This window comes from Rhinolophus sinicus, linkage group LG17 (genome assembly GCF_036562045.2).
Source record: "Rhinolophus sinicus isolate RSC01 linkage group LG17, ASM3656204v1, whole genome shotgun sequence".
Classification (NCBI taxonomy): Eukaryota; Metazoa; Chordata; class Mammalia; order Chiroptera; family Rhinolophidae; genus Rhinolophus; species Rhinolophus sinicus.
In genome coordinates, this window is record NC_133766.1 from 18393306 (window position 1) to 18409195 (window position 15890).

General features: G+C 47.5%; 1 protein-coding gene across 1 annotated transcript in view; it reads right to left on the reverse strand.

The window, feature by feature from the left end:
• Window positions 1-876: 876 nt before the first annotated feature.
• The window catches only part of HHAT (hedgehog acyltransferase), a 251362-nt gene continuing 236348 nt past the window's right edge, over window positions 877-15890 (reverse strand). The window contains exon 12 of the mRNA XM_074322217.1: window positions 877-2164. Within this exon, the coding sequence (XP_074178318.1) occupies window positions 2073-2164 (92 nt within the window). The 3' untranslated portion in view covers window positions 877-2072. The remainder of the gene's footprint in view (window positions 2165-15890) is intronic.

Here is a 15890-nt window from a genome sequence, read left to right on the forward strand (position 1 = left end):
CGGCATGTCAGATGTTCCTCAGCTGGAATTCCTCTGTGTGCCCTCAAGAGTCTTTCATTTACAGCAACTTTTAGTTCATATGCATGAAGAGATATGTTATCATTTTCATATTATAGGTGGGGGATAGCAAGAAGCCAAAGAAAACAACGACCTGGGATAAGCCACACATTGGTTAATCAGGCCTCAAATACACAGCTAACTGCAGTCACCCTTTACTAATTCCTCAGAACCAGTCTAAATCACTAATAGCTTAAAACAAATTCAGGATTATTACTTTTGAATACAGTCACTAACTATTCTATTATAGTTTAATGAATGAATAAGCCTATTTTTATATAAATGGTGTCTTTGAAGAGTTTAAAATCCTTTGATATATATATACATAAACACTTCCCTACAATCTCCACACTCCCTTTTTTTTCCTTGGCAAACCCCTTCCATGTAAACTTCAGCCAAACTCCCTCTGGCTGACCACAATTTCCAAATTAGTGTTAGTCCATGAAGTTTTACTGTATTCATTTGAGTGGTGACTCTTCCCTAGCTTCATCCCCTCCTGAAAACTTCTCAGCACCTTGGAATCGCCTGCCTGTGTCCCTTCCTTTACCACGCTGGCTGCTGAGGCCACTGCTGCCCTGATCTGCCTGGCCTTCTGGCCTCTGCCCTTTGCTGCAGCTAACATAGTGTATGCCCACCCGGGCCATCCGCATTCTGGCCCCCTCCCTCCCTCTTCCAAACAGAGTGGCTGTTTGGAAGAAAGGACATCAGCCAAATAACTGGTCCTGCGCTCTAGGAGTTTATCCCTGTAACCATCCCACAGCCAGGATACAGGGACAATAACAAATAACAAACATGAGACAGTGTGACAGAGACCAGGACTAAGTGAACCTCATAACAATTTAATTTATGTGCTTGAGATGTTCTAAGTTCTCCCATAATTGGGTACACTATGGATTCAAATTTTAAAGCTTTTTCACTTATTCCCCCCGCACCACCCCCTCAACAAAAATCCAAAGCCAAAAGAAAGTATTCTGAATGATCTACCACTTGGGGCCATTAGGGGCCTGTCAGCATCTTTCCAGGGGAGTGAATAATTAAAGAGTTATGTAAGTGTGTTTAGATTTTAAACATTTTCCTCAAAAATATTCAAAACAATTCTACAAAAATGTGTATTACCTATATGATAGAAAAGGCTCCATTTTATTCAAAACAAAACAAAACAGTGTAAACCACTGAAGGTAAACCACTTGCATGGGGAGAAGACCACGGGAAGCCATCCTTACTCTCCGTGATTGGCCTGGTAGCACCTGCCTGTGGATACGCTATTGCTGGGTTTGTAAATCCTGCTTCTTTACATGGAAACGATGAACTGTCAGGTGGAGGCACTAGCCATGTTTATACTGCTCTGCAAATCTAGGGAACAAGCAGCCAGATGGAGACCGTACTGATGAAGCTCAAATACCAGGTCTCCTGGGTCCCGACTCCTTGGAATGTGACAGAATGTATTCTATCTTCTCTGATTGGATAATTAGAAACAGCTGTGGCTTTGTCACTTCCCTGCTGAGGAGCTGGAGTGTACAGCTCAAACCCCAGTACTGGTTCTAGTGAGCACATTGCAGGACATGGGGAAGGAGTCACATAACTGTCCCCAAAATGTTTTGGAAATACTGCCCAGTGGAGGACAGGCCTAGCACTAGTCAGGATTTCTGTGCCTTAATCAAGAAATGGGCATTACATTTAATTCTTGGTAAAGGAGAAAGAACCCAAAGGGCCCTTGGGACGGGGTGGGTTCTGGGCCATAATGTCACCATGGGCAGCTGGGCAAGACCCTCTACTGCTCTGGAGCCCAGCTTACTCAACAGGAAATGATGATGTGGGGAGATGACCTCTAAGTCCCCAAAGTTTGAAGACTCTCCGGTTGTCAATTTCCTATGAGCTCAAGCTTCCAGTTTTGGAGGTAACTTCAATAAAAGATGAGCAGATGGTCCGCTGGCGGTTATCTTGGGCTGTGAGGTCAGGGAGAAGCACCATTTGCCTTGGAGGCCAGCAACAGGGCTGACCGGGGCCCAGCAGCATTAGTTCATGGAGTATGTCTGAGCCCAGGCAATGCCCACGTGGGAGTAGCAATACAGGAATCCCAGGACAGAGAGGGTCACCCACGGCCAGCCTGCAATGGGAGGACAGAGATGGAAGAGCGGTTAGAAATACCTGGAGTGGGGTCTCCCACAGAGACACACTGTCCCCCTTTTGATAAGGCAACCCAAGAAACAACATGGGCCTTGGTTTATGCATTAAGACACATACCTCCTGCAAAGTTTGCTCTAAATGAAACGCCAGCAAGTTGAACCCTACATTCCCATTGGGGTCAGCATAAAATGAAGACTGTGCTATCACAAATGCAAATTATGTTTAGGAACAGGACAAGCTTTCAAAGAATACATATTTAGGAGAGTAAAGAAGATAAGCAAAAAGGAAGAAAAGGCCATGAGAATCAGAGAAAATCCCAAAATATAGATTGACCATTATATTGAATTGAGTGTCATGGGCAAGCACACAGAAGGGAGAGGCTAAATTAAACATTTGCTTCCAAAACTCAATACTTTTAGCGGTTCCTTTTACAAGCACTTGTCTTAGAATATCTGATATTCTTTTTTTTTTTCAATTAACAGCCCTTTCTGCTGAGTATTTGTTACTTAATAATATCTGTGTCTTCTACATGTTTCACTTCTTCAAATATTTACTGGGGGCTTTGGAGAGCCCGAGGTGCTGTGGACGTTACCAGATGCCAAAATAGAAAGATCTAGTCCTGTGTCAAAGGTGCTCCCTCTCCAGCTTGGAAAAGACAAACACACACCGTAGGGTTTAGAAGCCATGTAATACGTGCTAGAGAACAATGCGTATAGAGCACATTTAAAATGGGCCACGTGGGGTGAGCAAGAACGTCAGATGGAAAGGGGTAGGGATGAGCTACCCGAGAGGCCACCAGAGTGTGAGCATCACGGGCCACCCAAGGAACAGGGGTCATGTGATGTGGCTACCACACAGGGCGGGGCAGGCGGGGGAGGGGGAAGGGGAGGGGCAGGGAGAAGGCGGTGGGGAGCCAATGAGGGTTATTAGAACTGCAGGCTTTGTTCTTGCTATGTCAGCCCTTAGTTGCCACTATTATTATTAATATGACACAGGTCCAATCCGTGTAGCACAGTGATTAAGTGTGCGGGCTCTGAAGTGGGATTAGAGACCAATTCAATCCTGGGTCTGCTACTTGCCAGCTGCGTGCCCTTGAGGAACTTAAGAAATAGCAAATGTAAACCTAAGAAGGACAGAACAACTTAATGGTGTCCTCATAAGGTACCATGGAGTGAACTGTGTCCCCTACCCAAATTCATATGCTGGAGCCCTAACCCCCAAAATGATGCTATTTTGGAGGTGGAGCCTTTGGGAGGTGAACGAGGTGAGGTGAGGTCATGAGGATGGGGCTCTGATGATGGGGTCACTGGCCATATGAGAAGAGACACCAGAGAGTCTGCTTCTTCTTTCTCTCTGCTGTACAAGGACACAGTGAGAAGGGAGCCAGCCCTCTGCGAGTCAGGAACGGCGTCCTTACCAGGAACCAAATTAGTCAGCACCTTGATCTTGGACTTTCCAGCCTGCAGGAATGTGAGAAATCAATGTCTGTTATCTAAACCCCAGTCTATGGGATTTCGTTATGGCAGCATGACCTAAGACATAAGGATGGTGTGAAACGACGTAAAGAGCCACATGGTCCTTGGCCTATGGCGGGCACTGAACAAAGGCAGTAACGGTGGCGAGAGGGCACAGAAGTCTTTCTCCAACAAGATTAGGAAGACGACAGGGAGTCGCCATGGTTTTCCTCCTACGTCGTTTCTGACGTGCTACTTAGACTAGCTGGGCCCCAGGATTCTCCCAGGTCCTGCAGGCAAGACAAGTGAGGGAGCAGTGAACCCCAACAACCTGGCTCTGGGACCAGCTGTAATGTCTCACCTCCTGTCTGCTAGTCAGCAGGTGTATTCGTTTCCTGCGGCAGCTGGAATAAACAACCACAAATTTAGTGGCTTCAATTAACAGAAATGTATGAGGTCAGTCATCCTAGAAAAAGTGCTACATACCTCATTGCTGAATATCACTACGGTCACCTTCCAAGTACTCCCCTTGGGAAGCTATGCACTGATGCCAGCGCCTAGTGCACTCTTCAAAGCAATTTTGGAACTTTTTCTGGAATGGCCATCAGAGCTGTCAACATATTACCCTTGATGTCCTGAATGTCATCATAATGTCTTCCTTTCAATATTTCCTTTACCTTCGGATAAAGAAAGAAGTCACTGGGGGCCAGATCAGGTGAGTAGGGAGGGTGTTCCAATACAGTTATTTGTTTACTGGCTAAAAACTCCCTCCAAGACAGTGCTGTGAGCTGGTGCATTGTCGTGATGCAAGAGCCATGAATTGTTGGCAAAAAGTTCAGGTCGTCTAACTTCTTCATGCAGCCTTTTTAGCACTTGCAAATAGTAACCTTGGTTAATTATTTGTCCAGTTGGTACAAATTCATAATGAATAATCCCTCTGATATAAAAAAAAGTTAGCAACATTGTTGCAACAAGTTTGTGAACGTAATAGTCAGACCTCATATTCTCTCACCCTCCTAGAGGCCAGAAGTCTGAAATGAATGCGTTGGCAGGGCCTCCTTCTCTCGGAAGGCTTCGGGGGAGAATCCTTCCTCGCCTCTTCCAGCTTCCGGTGACCTCATGCCTTCCCTGACTTATGGCAGCATCACTCCAATCTCTGCCTCTGTCTTCACATGGCCTCCTTCCCTGTGTGTCTCTGTGTCCTCTCCTCTAATAAGGATACCAGTCGCTGGATTTAGACCCAACCTAAACCCAGGATGATTTCCTCACAGGATCCTTAACTGATTACATCTGCAAAGACCCTATTTCCAAATGAAGTCCCCTTCTGAGATTCTAGGTACACATGACTTTAGGGAACACTATTCCGCACAGGACAGACAGATACTTCTTCAAGCTTCAGGATGGACCCATCCTACCTGGAGGCCCACAGATCCCTCACCTCTGTGGCTCAGACACAGATGCCAGGAGACCTGTCAACACCTGCTTTTCAGGGGGCTCAGGGAGCAGGAAGAAGGGAGGGGACTTCAGGTACAGGAAGTGGTCCCAGACTTCAGCTGTGTTTAGAGTGAGGCATCAGCAGGGGTTTGGTAAACATAGAACCCAGAGGCTGGCTGAGGAGTTGGGGGTTGGGGATGTTTCATTTACACAAAGCTGGGCCTGGGGGCTTGCACAGCTGTGCTGGGACATCTGTGAAAGCTTCTGCCCAGCACACAGAATTATAAGGGGAAATATCCCCAAAACTGCCCAGAGGTAAGGCATACACATGTTCAATTTGGAACACAGAGGGGCCCTGAAAATTCTCCCCAGTATTACTGGGTGCCATGCACAGAGGCAGCTAAACATCAGTTGGAAGACTTGTAATACTGACTCTACTTTGAGACTCTAGTAGGGTCTCAGTTTCTCCATTTACACAATGGGAGGTCAAAAATAAATAGAAGCACGTGAAATAAAATAAGATCGCAATTCTGGGAGTGCTTTAAAAAAGTGTTTCAAAGAAACGCAAAGCATTACTATAGGACCACTCGAGAATTCTATTGCAAACACACAGGTAACCAGCTTTTTTTTTTTAAAGAGGGTGCACCTCATAGCGGCCCATGTGGGGATCGAGCGGCCACCGGGGTGTTATGAGCACCACGCTTTAACCAACTGAGCTAACTGGCCACCCCTAGCCAGCCTTTTCAATGCACAAGTGTTCCTCCGGACAGTAACCCCAGTGTGTACTGGATGGCTGCTAAGGACCCCCATCCTTTCTTGACCTCAAGTGCAAGATATGTGATGACAAAGAAAAGACAGACTCCATAAGTCACCCTTTTACAATATCCCACCGGTACTTCATGAGCATTTGCCGTGTGCCAGGCCCTGTCCTACGTGTTGACTTCACCCTCTGTAGGCTGCCTACAGGTACAGGGTCTTTGACTATGGTGGCTGCTCACCAACCACTGATGTGGCCCGTGTGTGTGTGTGTGTGTGTGTGTGTGTGAGGTGGGGGTGGGAGAGGAGGGTTGATTGGAGCAGAGCCTCCTCTTCATCAGGGCTTAGATGAGCCCGGGATCATAAACTGAAAAGAAACTAGGATGGACTGTCACTCTGGCAACTTTCCAAGGATTGCTATGTTGCATAGTCATCTAGGCTTGTCAGCCATTAACAAAAAAGATGGTGTCAAAAGGGTTCCGTCCTGCCAAATGAACACTGACCTCATCCTGCAGTCCCCCCTCCCCCTGGCCTTCCTCCATTCTGCATTCTCCGTCCATGCTCTCCCTTCTCACCAGGATTTCCAGTGCTCAGGGTCCAGCCAACTCCCATATCCCCACGTCCCAGACCCCGTGCATGGACACACACACACACACAGTCCATTACATGGTTCATAAAGCCTGGTGGGCAGTATGGTATTGGCCAAAGGGAAAGATCCTTCGTAAGAGTGTACTTTAGGGTAGAAGCCCCCTGCACAGTCACAGCTGGACCCCCGGAGCCAATGAGGTGCGTAGCCTCCCAGTGGGCTTTTGATACCTGGACCTAATGAGATCTAAACAGGTAAACAGTTTTAACAGATGACAGTGAGGCAGCAGTGAATATATTATGAACAGGATGCTAGCAAATCAGACAACAGTTGCAAAAGATTAGGTAATATAGTAAATAGGACAGGTTATTTGACAGATATAGCTAAATGCATTAAGTAGGATGTACAGCACTATAGACTCAATTAAGAGGACCAATGTAGATGGTATAACAGATGGAGCTAATAGGGTGTAGTTGGTTGTGTCATATTGTTAACAGGATATTGACAAGTTGTATAAAAACTACAGCTAATGAGAAGCATGTAGGACAGAGAGGGAAATGGCTACAGCTAATAGAAAGTGAGGATATCATGGCTAAGCACTTCTCCAAGCAATTACATATCAGTCTGAAAGGACTGCAAAGGCAGAGACTCGAGATAGTGAAGGAAAAGATGGTCATCAGGCAGGGCCATGAGAAGTCAAAGGACATGACGAACGGGTTTTCTGGAAGGTGCAGGGATCGTCAGAGCAAGAAGCAGGTCTAACGCAAAACTTTAAAAGGTAACATTGTAAAATGATGCAGCCACCGTGGGAAACAATATGGAGGCTCCTGAAAAAAACTAAACACACAATTACCACATATATACCCAAAAGATGGAAAAAGAGTGATAGAAGAGATATTTGTACACCCATGTGCACAGCAGCATTACTTAACAATAGCCAAAAGGTGGAAGCAACCCAAGTGGCCACTGACTGATGAATGAATAAAGAAAATGTGTTCTATCCTAATATAACGGACTATTTTTCAGCCTTAAAAAGGAAATTCTGACACATGCCACAACACTGATGAACCTTGAAGACACTGTGCTGAAGGAAATTAGCCAATCACAAAATGACAAATACTATATGATTTCCACTTATGTGAGGTACCTAGAGTAGTCAAATTCGTAGAGACAGTAAAATAGTAGTTTCCAGGAGGTAGGAAGAGAAGGAAGTTAGAGTTTAATGGGTTTCAGTTTTGCAAGATGAGGAAAGTTCTGGAGATGGATGTTGGTGATGGCTGCATAGCACTGTGAATGTACGTAACATCACCGAACTATCCACTTCAAAATGGTTAAGATGGTAAATTTTATGTTACGTACAATTTGCCACAATAAAAAAATTTATGCTGAGGGAAAGAAGTCACTGGCAAAATAATATGCACCATATTACTTCATTTATGTAAAATTCAAATTGAGAACATGGTCAGTGGTTCCCTGGACCTGGAGCGGAGGGAGGGATAGCCAACAAAGGGGCTCTAGGAATCTTTAGGGATAATGAAAATGTTTTCTATCTTGATTATGGGAATATTTTCAAGGGTATGTACAACTATAAAATACCTTAAATGGATGCATTTTATTAAGCATAAATTATTTCTCAATAAAGTTGGAAAAAAATTTTTTTAAAGCAACAACATTAGCAAATCACAGATTTGCTTGTATTATGCTACAATGTCCTAGGCTATATATGTCTCAAGGTGTTCAAACAAAAAATGCAGGTAGATACAATTAATTTTTATTATTTTTTAATTAAATTTATTGACGTAACATTAGTTAACAACATAACCTTATATAAATTTCAGGCATACATTATAATTCAGTATCTGTATACACTCTAATGTGCTCACCTCCAAAAATCTACCTTGTTTCCCCGAAAATAAGACCTAGCCGGACAGTCAGTTCTAATGTGTCTTTTGGAGCAAAAATTAATATAAGACCTAGTATATTGTATGTATTATATTATATTATATTATATTATATTATATTATATTATATTACATTATATTACATTATATAAGACCCGGTCTTATATTATTGTAAAATAAGACCGGGTCTTATATTAATTTTTGCTCCAAAAGATGCATTAGAGCTGATTGTCCGGTTAGGTCTTATTTTCAGGGAAACATGATAGTTTCCTTCTGTTACCATTCATTTTTTGAATGAGGATGGGTCTTCAGCCCTTCATCTCCCTAGGAGCAGGAGGACTTGCCATGTGTAGGTCTGAACACCGGGCTCCCCTAATTATACTTTCTCTCACTGGGGCCTCTGAGGACAACAGTAGTTCTTTCTTAACCATGCAGACGCAGCTGAATCAGCACAAACCCCTATCCCAGGGAAGAAATCAATCATTCCTAATGGGAGAGGAGTTAATTGAGTTGCTATCAATTACCCCATCACAGGCTCACTGGGCTGTCAGGTAGGGAGACACTCCTGAGCCTGTGGCCGCCATCTTGGCTCTAATGGCTTTTTCAAAGGCTACGTCCTACTCTGTTGACCATTTTTAGAAGAAAACGGCCAGCGACCAGCACATGCACAACCTTTACAGGGAAGCTATCTTCCTGCCCTTCTACCCAGTGAGCCAGCACCATGGTCCGTCTGCGTAGGAGCGGTTTAGGAAGAACACGCAATCTACTACACAGTTTTCAAAGAATACACAGTCTTCGTGAATCCTCACACACCCTGAGAGAGAAATGACCAACCTATACCAATACTCTTTCTTGAAGCCATACTGTCTCGAAAGGGCCCAGAGTCCACATCCCAATCCCATAGTGTCAGCTTGGATTCTATTTGGAGAACAGTCTGAAGGACTTCAGTCTGTCCTTTCGTCTTTATCTACAATGACCTATCATTTATCGATCATGAATAATGCCCTACCTAGCCTTCTTCCTCCATCCATCCAGGCAAGTTTTCTAGCCAGAGGCTTTGCGTTCTGCTGCCTGTTGTCCCTCTTACTCATCCATTGCTCACTCATCACCTTTCTGGGTCACATTTCTCCTGTGGAGTAACACCATGACCCTGCCAGCTTCGCTCCTGTGTCCCTTCAGCTGGAGAGATGGCCTCTCACTTTCTGGTCCCATGTCACTCAGTGACTCAAAGCCATTCTAAGAAAGGAGTAAGAGGAGTTTCCCGTTACATCTGAGAGCCATCAGGCTGCAAAGGAAATAAGTCTCACCTCCCCAGACAAACTCTCCTTGGTCGGAGCCTACGTCTGCTAATGTGATGGATGTAGTATGATCATCAAATGCCACCCACACATCCACCCATACGCCCTGGGTATGAAAGTGCATATGGAACAGCCCACGTCACCGTCCGGGTGAAGATCAACGTGGGTGGGGCTGATGGCCTTCAACCTTCACAGAGGGCTTTTGCAAATGGGTAGCTCAGAGAAGGACATTGTCATGCAGGGTGTCATGCGGGGTCTCTGGTCCTGCTCCCCACATAAGAAGGTAGGATGTGGCGAGGCCAAAAAGAACACCCACGGAGCCATAGGTAGGGGAGTCATACCACTATAGTCTCGCTGGCGGCTGGGTTGGAGACACAGGAAGCAGGAGCCACATGATCCACAACCCACACTCTGCGACGCCACGCCAGGATGCCACACCACCACACCACACCTTTCCACATGAGGCGAGAGCCTGGAAACCGCACTCCTGGCTCTGTCCCCACAGACATTCAATGAGGAAATGGAAGGAAAAGGTGATTCTAGAGGATGCCACAGAACCGAGTCATAGGACTTGGTGACTGTTGGATTTGGGGGTCACTGACCCTGAGCGTCGCCTCAGACGTTATCTTCAGGGCTGACATCCAGCTGGTGCACATCAGAGAGCCTATACCTGACAGTAAAAGACTGATATGCTTTCCTACCCATTATTAAAAGCCATGGTCCCGACTTTTCCCTCAGGTCTGTCCTCTGACACAACAATGAAAGAGTAACAGCTAGTTCTGCAGGGGCCTCCAGGACCTGCTCTAGCACATGGCTGCCATATATTTAGACTAATTGGTCTGTGCCCGTGCCTTACCATTTGTTAGGTATTTTGAATAGCAGCACCTGACCCTATGTATATATCTTTCTGCATCGGTGGCATTTTCTACTCCGAGGCCCGTGCGGGGTTGAGTGTGTCTTTCCTTAGAGAACCAGCTTGTGCATCAGACCCTAGAACTAAGGTGTTGGCTCAAGACCTGAAAGACAGCACTACCCCCGCCCTGGCACTCTCCTCACCACCAGCGTCACTACTATCATTGTATTAATTATTCAGAACGACTTTAGTCCCAGCTGCAGATATTGTGAAACCATTCGTCCAATGGTTCTGAGTCTGCAGACCTTCCTTCAGAGCTAAATTTAGAGCTTTAATCTAAATAAAGCTATAAAACGGGAGCCCTTTCCTGTCAAAGGGCTCTCGTATCGAAGGATACACAGCAGAAGCAAAGCTGCAGGGCCTTTGAAGCCTGTGCACTGCTGGGGCTGTTTTCAGACTGCGGGGAATATGGACAGAAGGTCTGAAGAACAGATTCATGCTACTTCAGGGTTATAATAATAATAATATTTTGCCTCCATATAGGTTACAAATCTGGGCCTCAAACCCGGGTTTTGAGGCCTCTGTGTTTTGGGTTTTTTGTTTGTTTTGTTCTTTTCAATGCTGAGGGAGAAGGATTGGATGGTTCTAGTTGATTCAAACTTGAAGGATAAAGTCCTAGGGCACTGGTTCTCAAACAGGAGCCCACCTCAGAGTCACTGGGGGACGCGTTAAAACAGAAGGTAGTGCCCCCATCCCCCAGTTTGACCCAGGAGGTCTGCATCGGGCCTACGATTTGCGTTTCTAACACATCCTCAGGTGATGTGGAGCCTGCTGGTCCAAGAACCACACTTTGGGAACTACTGTTCTGGGGGAGCTCTGCAGAAAGCTGAGAGAAGAGCTTTCTACTAAAGGTTGTTCATGAATTGTTCATGGACTGGAGAAGACAGACAATTACTGGGCATCACATGTTGCCAGATCCTTTGCTGCGCGCCTTCGACATTCTCAATGACCTTACCAGTGAGGTACGATTAACCCTACTTCATAGAAAAGGAAACCAAGGCTCAGTGAAATACAGGAACTTTTCCAAGGTCTAACAGCTAACCGGTCATCAGACCACACTTGGACCACAAGGCTGTAAGTCTAAGTGCAGTGGGCCCCCTAAGCTCCCAAAGCAGTTCCCAGTGGCCTCGGCCACACGCAGGAAAAGCCCACACCAGGCCCCTGCCTCCTGGCCTCTCCCTTTTGTGTAAATCCTCATTTCCTCCCCTTGCTCATGGTGTCAAAGGTAAGAGGAAGGGGGAAGCAGCAGGTTACTAAGAGTCATCCATCACTCGGTCACTCCACCTCCAGAGGCCTCAGTTTCTCCATCTTTGTAAAGGGGAATGAAGAAAGCATCTATAAGCACGTTTATATTCTGTGTCTTGGTGCCTAATTTAGACTCTGGGCAACAAACAGCATGTCATCAGTGCCTGTGAACTTTTTTATTGAGTGTCAGAGCCCCGGTTGGTTGGTCCCTACCACAAGCTGAGCCTCTACAGGGCATATAGCAGGGTGACACAGAGGAAGGGTGGCTCCGACCACCCTCAGGGAGCTTCCTGCCATCCTGGGCAAGAGTCGCTTGCTTGGTGCTGCACGCACATTGTCACTGGCACAAGCAGCGGTCTTCAATAAATCATGTTGTTCACAGTTAATTTCACGTCCTTATGAAGCCAACCTATCCGGCATTTTTCATCCTTCCCCACCTCCGGCCCCGCAGGCAGGTACTTACTGAAGCACTCGCTGCCATAAAGTAAAATCATTTCATGTGCAACTGGGGAAGCAGAGAGAACAAGCCAGAGCCACTTTTTTTTTTTTTTTTTTTTTTTTTTAATTCTGACAGCGCACTGCTGAAGGCAGTGCTGAGATAACACATATTTTCTCTCCGGGGCCAAATGGTGGGGGCGCGACCGGCTTCCCAGGAAACTGTTCCTGCACTTGGTGCCAACAGCCCCAACTCCTGTCGCTGGTGCCAGAGGCTGCTCCTTCAGAACATGCTTCCAGCTGTTTCCCTCTCATAACCTGCGTGTTAATACAGCCTCGTTAGGACTCTGTTCACCGTGCATCCCTGATTGCACTACGGTAACACAGCAGCTTCTGCCCCGTGAATGAGCTCACAAAAGCCACTTCCCTCAAACAAAGGGATGTGCACGGTGTGGAGCAGGCTCCGTCACACGGCCCTGACCACCACTCACCCACACTCATGTGTATGAAGAACCTACTGTGTGCATTTAGACGGGCGGCCTTGGTACTTTCCATTCAAACCGTGCACGCCTTCATCTGAAGTCTGGGAGAATGTGCCACTGAGGGCCAAGAGAGCTTCACCTGCACCTTTAGGTTCCGCTCCACAGCTCTGTTCGCCAAGCGTGCAGAAAGCATGGATGACAGAGACAAGAGTCTCAAACAGGCAGCCAGGCTGGGATGACGGGCTGACACTAAGTTAGAATCTCGTGATGATAAAAACAGCTGAGCTTTAACACTTGTTGTTTTATTTTCTAATCTAACTGTACAAATATGGAATGGCACAGGTCTGAGAACCACATCACAGAGGAGTGGTTGACAGACTTGGCAATGTTTACCTGGAAAAGTAAAGACTCTGGAGAAGAGAAGGTCGCTGCCTGCAGGTATGTAAAAGTCTACCCTTTTGGAAGAAGGGTGAGAAGACCGCTGCCATCCCAGAGGGTGGGAGACAGGAGGCGCTCTGGGACGCAGAGGGACACTGGCAGCTGCAGCCCTGCAACACTGGAGCAGGCTCGGCAGACACCAAGCTTCCTCTGGCCGGAACACGGTTGGCGGAGGTAGAACCAGGTGTGAGAGTCTATGAATCTGCTGGTTTCTACTCAGGTCACTGGGAACAGTGGAATGGTCAATAAATAAATCAAAAGGAGCCTGGAGGAGCACAGACACCGCTTGTTGGCGAGAGTACTCATTCACAAGACTCCCAAGTCTCTACTGCAGGTGATTAAAAATAACCGTTATTTCAAAACCCCTGAACAAGAAACCACATGTATGTACATTTGGCCTCCATTTTTCCACCCCAGCGGACATGAAGCCAACTGAGAGACGTGCCCATACTTTAAGCGTCGTCCACACTGGGGGTGTGACTGGGAGAAGAGGCGTCTGGCACATACTGGCTGTCAATACCTGGACTTTCCCAAGGGACAGCAGGGCACGAATGCCACTCCAGTGAATATACCAGAGAGAGCTGGAAAGAGAGAAAGAGAGCGACGCCTGAACCATGGGAATACCTGAAAAGGTGATGTCAGCAGATGCACCTGACATATTCTTTTCCGAAAGCAGTTGTTAGATAAAAGACTGCAAATAACTTGACTTCAATTTCCCCGCAAAGAACCGAATGATAGAACCACGCTCCGGGCCGCGGCAGCGGCAGCAGCAGCTCTTCCCTGAGCTCTCAGAAGTAACGGTGGGTTATGAATGCCAGCCACCCCCCGGGAAGAGGAGGAGGTGTTCCTGCCTGTCAGAGACGGCTTTGTTCTCACCTCGCTGCTCCCACTCACTGTGTCTGCAGGTCTGGTTTGCTCATGTTCATGCTGCGGCACGGACGGGTTTGAGGGCTGGAGGTACCGTGGAGCCAAGAGCCTGTCTGTGCACCGTCTTTCAGCGGCTGCTGCGCTTCCTCCAGGAGCTGTCCCTACTCTCCCCGCTGCTCCTGCCACCGGGAAGGCAGGCTGGCTGTGCCAGGATGCAGGTGGTGGCCATGGAGCCATTTCTCTCTAAGGATACTGAGAGCCCACAGGCTTGGTCTCATCACTGCTGACCGTCAGCACCTACTCGCCCCTTGTCTTCCTGACAAGGAACTTGACCGACAGCAGCACAAAGCAGCTCTGAGATTAGTTCACAAAAATGTGGCTCCAACACCTACAAATAGTATTTCGAAAAGGCATCTCACCTCCTTGGCACTGGTGTCAGGAGGGGCATGGGAAACAGGTAAGAAGAACGTCCAAGTTCAGGGGATGCTCTGGCAGCAGTGGTGTCCACACACTGCCCTCCAGCCAGCTGGGTTGAGGGGGAGAGCAGCCTGCTCATCCTACAGGTGCTCAGAGCACCTGGGTGGTCCTGGGCGCCGGGGACTTGTGCACAGGGAGCAGCCAATGGCGGTCTCAGGGAGTCTGGGGCCCTTCTTTGCTAAGAAGCATCAGCGCTTCCCTGACATGGGCAGGGGCTCTTAGGTCACTGTTCCAGGGAGGGGAAAGGAATGCAGAAGACCCCGCAGAACCCTCCCATCAGACCCACCCCTGCTGGAGACCCAGGGCTCTGCTGAGGGTGGGCTGAGGCACAGAGCTGCCCCACAGCACAGCTGTTCCTCTCCTGTAGGGACACCAGGCTATGGGACCACATGGGTGCACAGACAAGCACAGCTGCCTGGCCCTGGATGGCAGCCAAGGCCACTGCTGCTGTCATCTCAGGCCACATGGCAAGCAGGGTGCTAGCAGGGGTAGGGAACGGGGCTGTGTATTCAGCCTGAGAGTAACAGAAAGCACATGCACATGTGTGTAGACTCAAGGGAGGTTGACCAATTCCAGGCACCATGTTTCACAAGAGACACCGTCACGAAGAAGCCACTTCGAGGAGGGTGCGGAAGGGCTCCCCAGTGTGTGCATGCTGGTAAGTCAAAGTTTAGCCTGGAAAAAGGCCACGAGGTCACATGGAAAGGGAATTAGACTTATTTACGTCACTCCAGAAGACAGAACTGGGGCCAACAGATGGAGGTTAGCAGAGGCAGATTTTGGCTACCACTGAAAGGAGCCTGTACCACTGACAGCCTCCCCACAAGGCCAGCGGCATCCGGAGTTCCCACCCGTCAGCATTCAGGCAGATTTCCAGAAGACAGCTATTGAGGGTGGCTGGCTCCCCTGGGAGGTGGGACCAGATGACCCCCACAAGGCCTGTTCCAAATCTTAGAGATTACAGTCCATAAAATCCAAGTCCTCAAATCACCTTCCCCTCCCCCTGCCCCAGGAAAGGGACAAACTAAGGCTGAGGTTAGATGAAAAGACCCCTGGGTCTGGCGCAGGGAGAAGAGGGACGTCCCCTCTGTACTGGGAACAGAAGGCCGTGTCCTAGCAAGCTGTGGAAACGTCACAAGATACAGCAGGATTTTAGCAAAGTGCTTATGAGGACATTCATCTGACGTACAAAGTGACTCTGATGCTTTTTCAGACTTGGGTTAGAGAAAGATGTTTCTGTGCGTTAAAACTCCCATTCTGATGGGGATAAGGCAGTCTGGGGAATAGAATCAATAATGTTGTAAGTTTCATAGGGTATTCGATGGACACTTGTCTTGTTAGGGAGACCACTTCATGGATAGTGTAGGTGCCTGACCACTGCAGTGTACACCTGAGGCTGAAGCTGAATAATAATGAATGT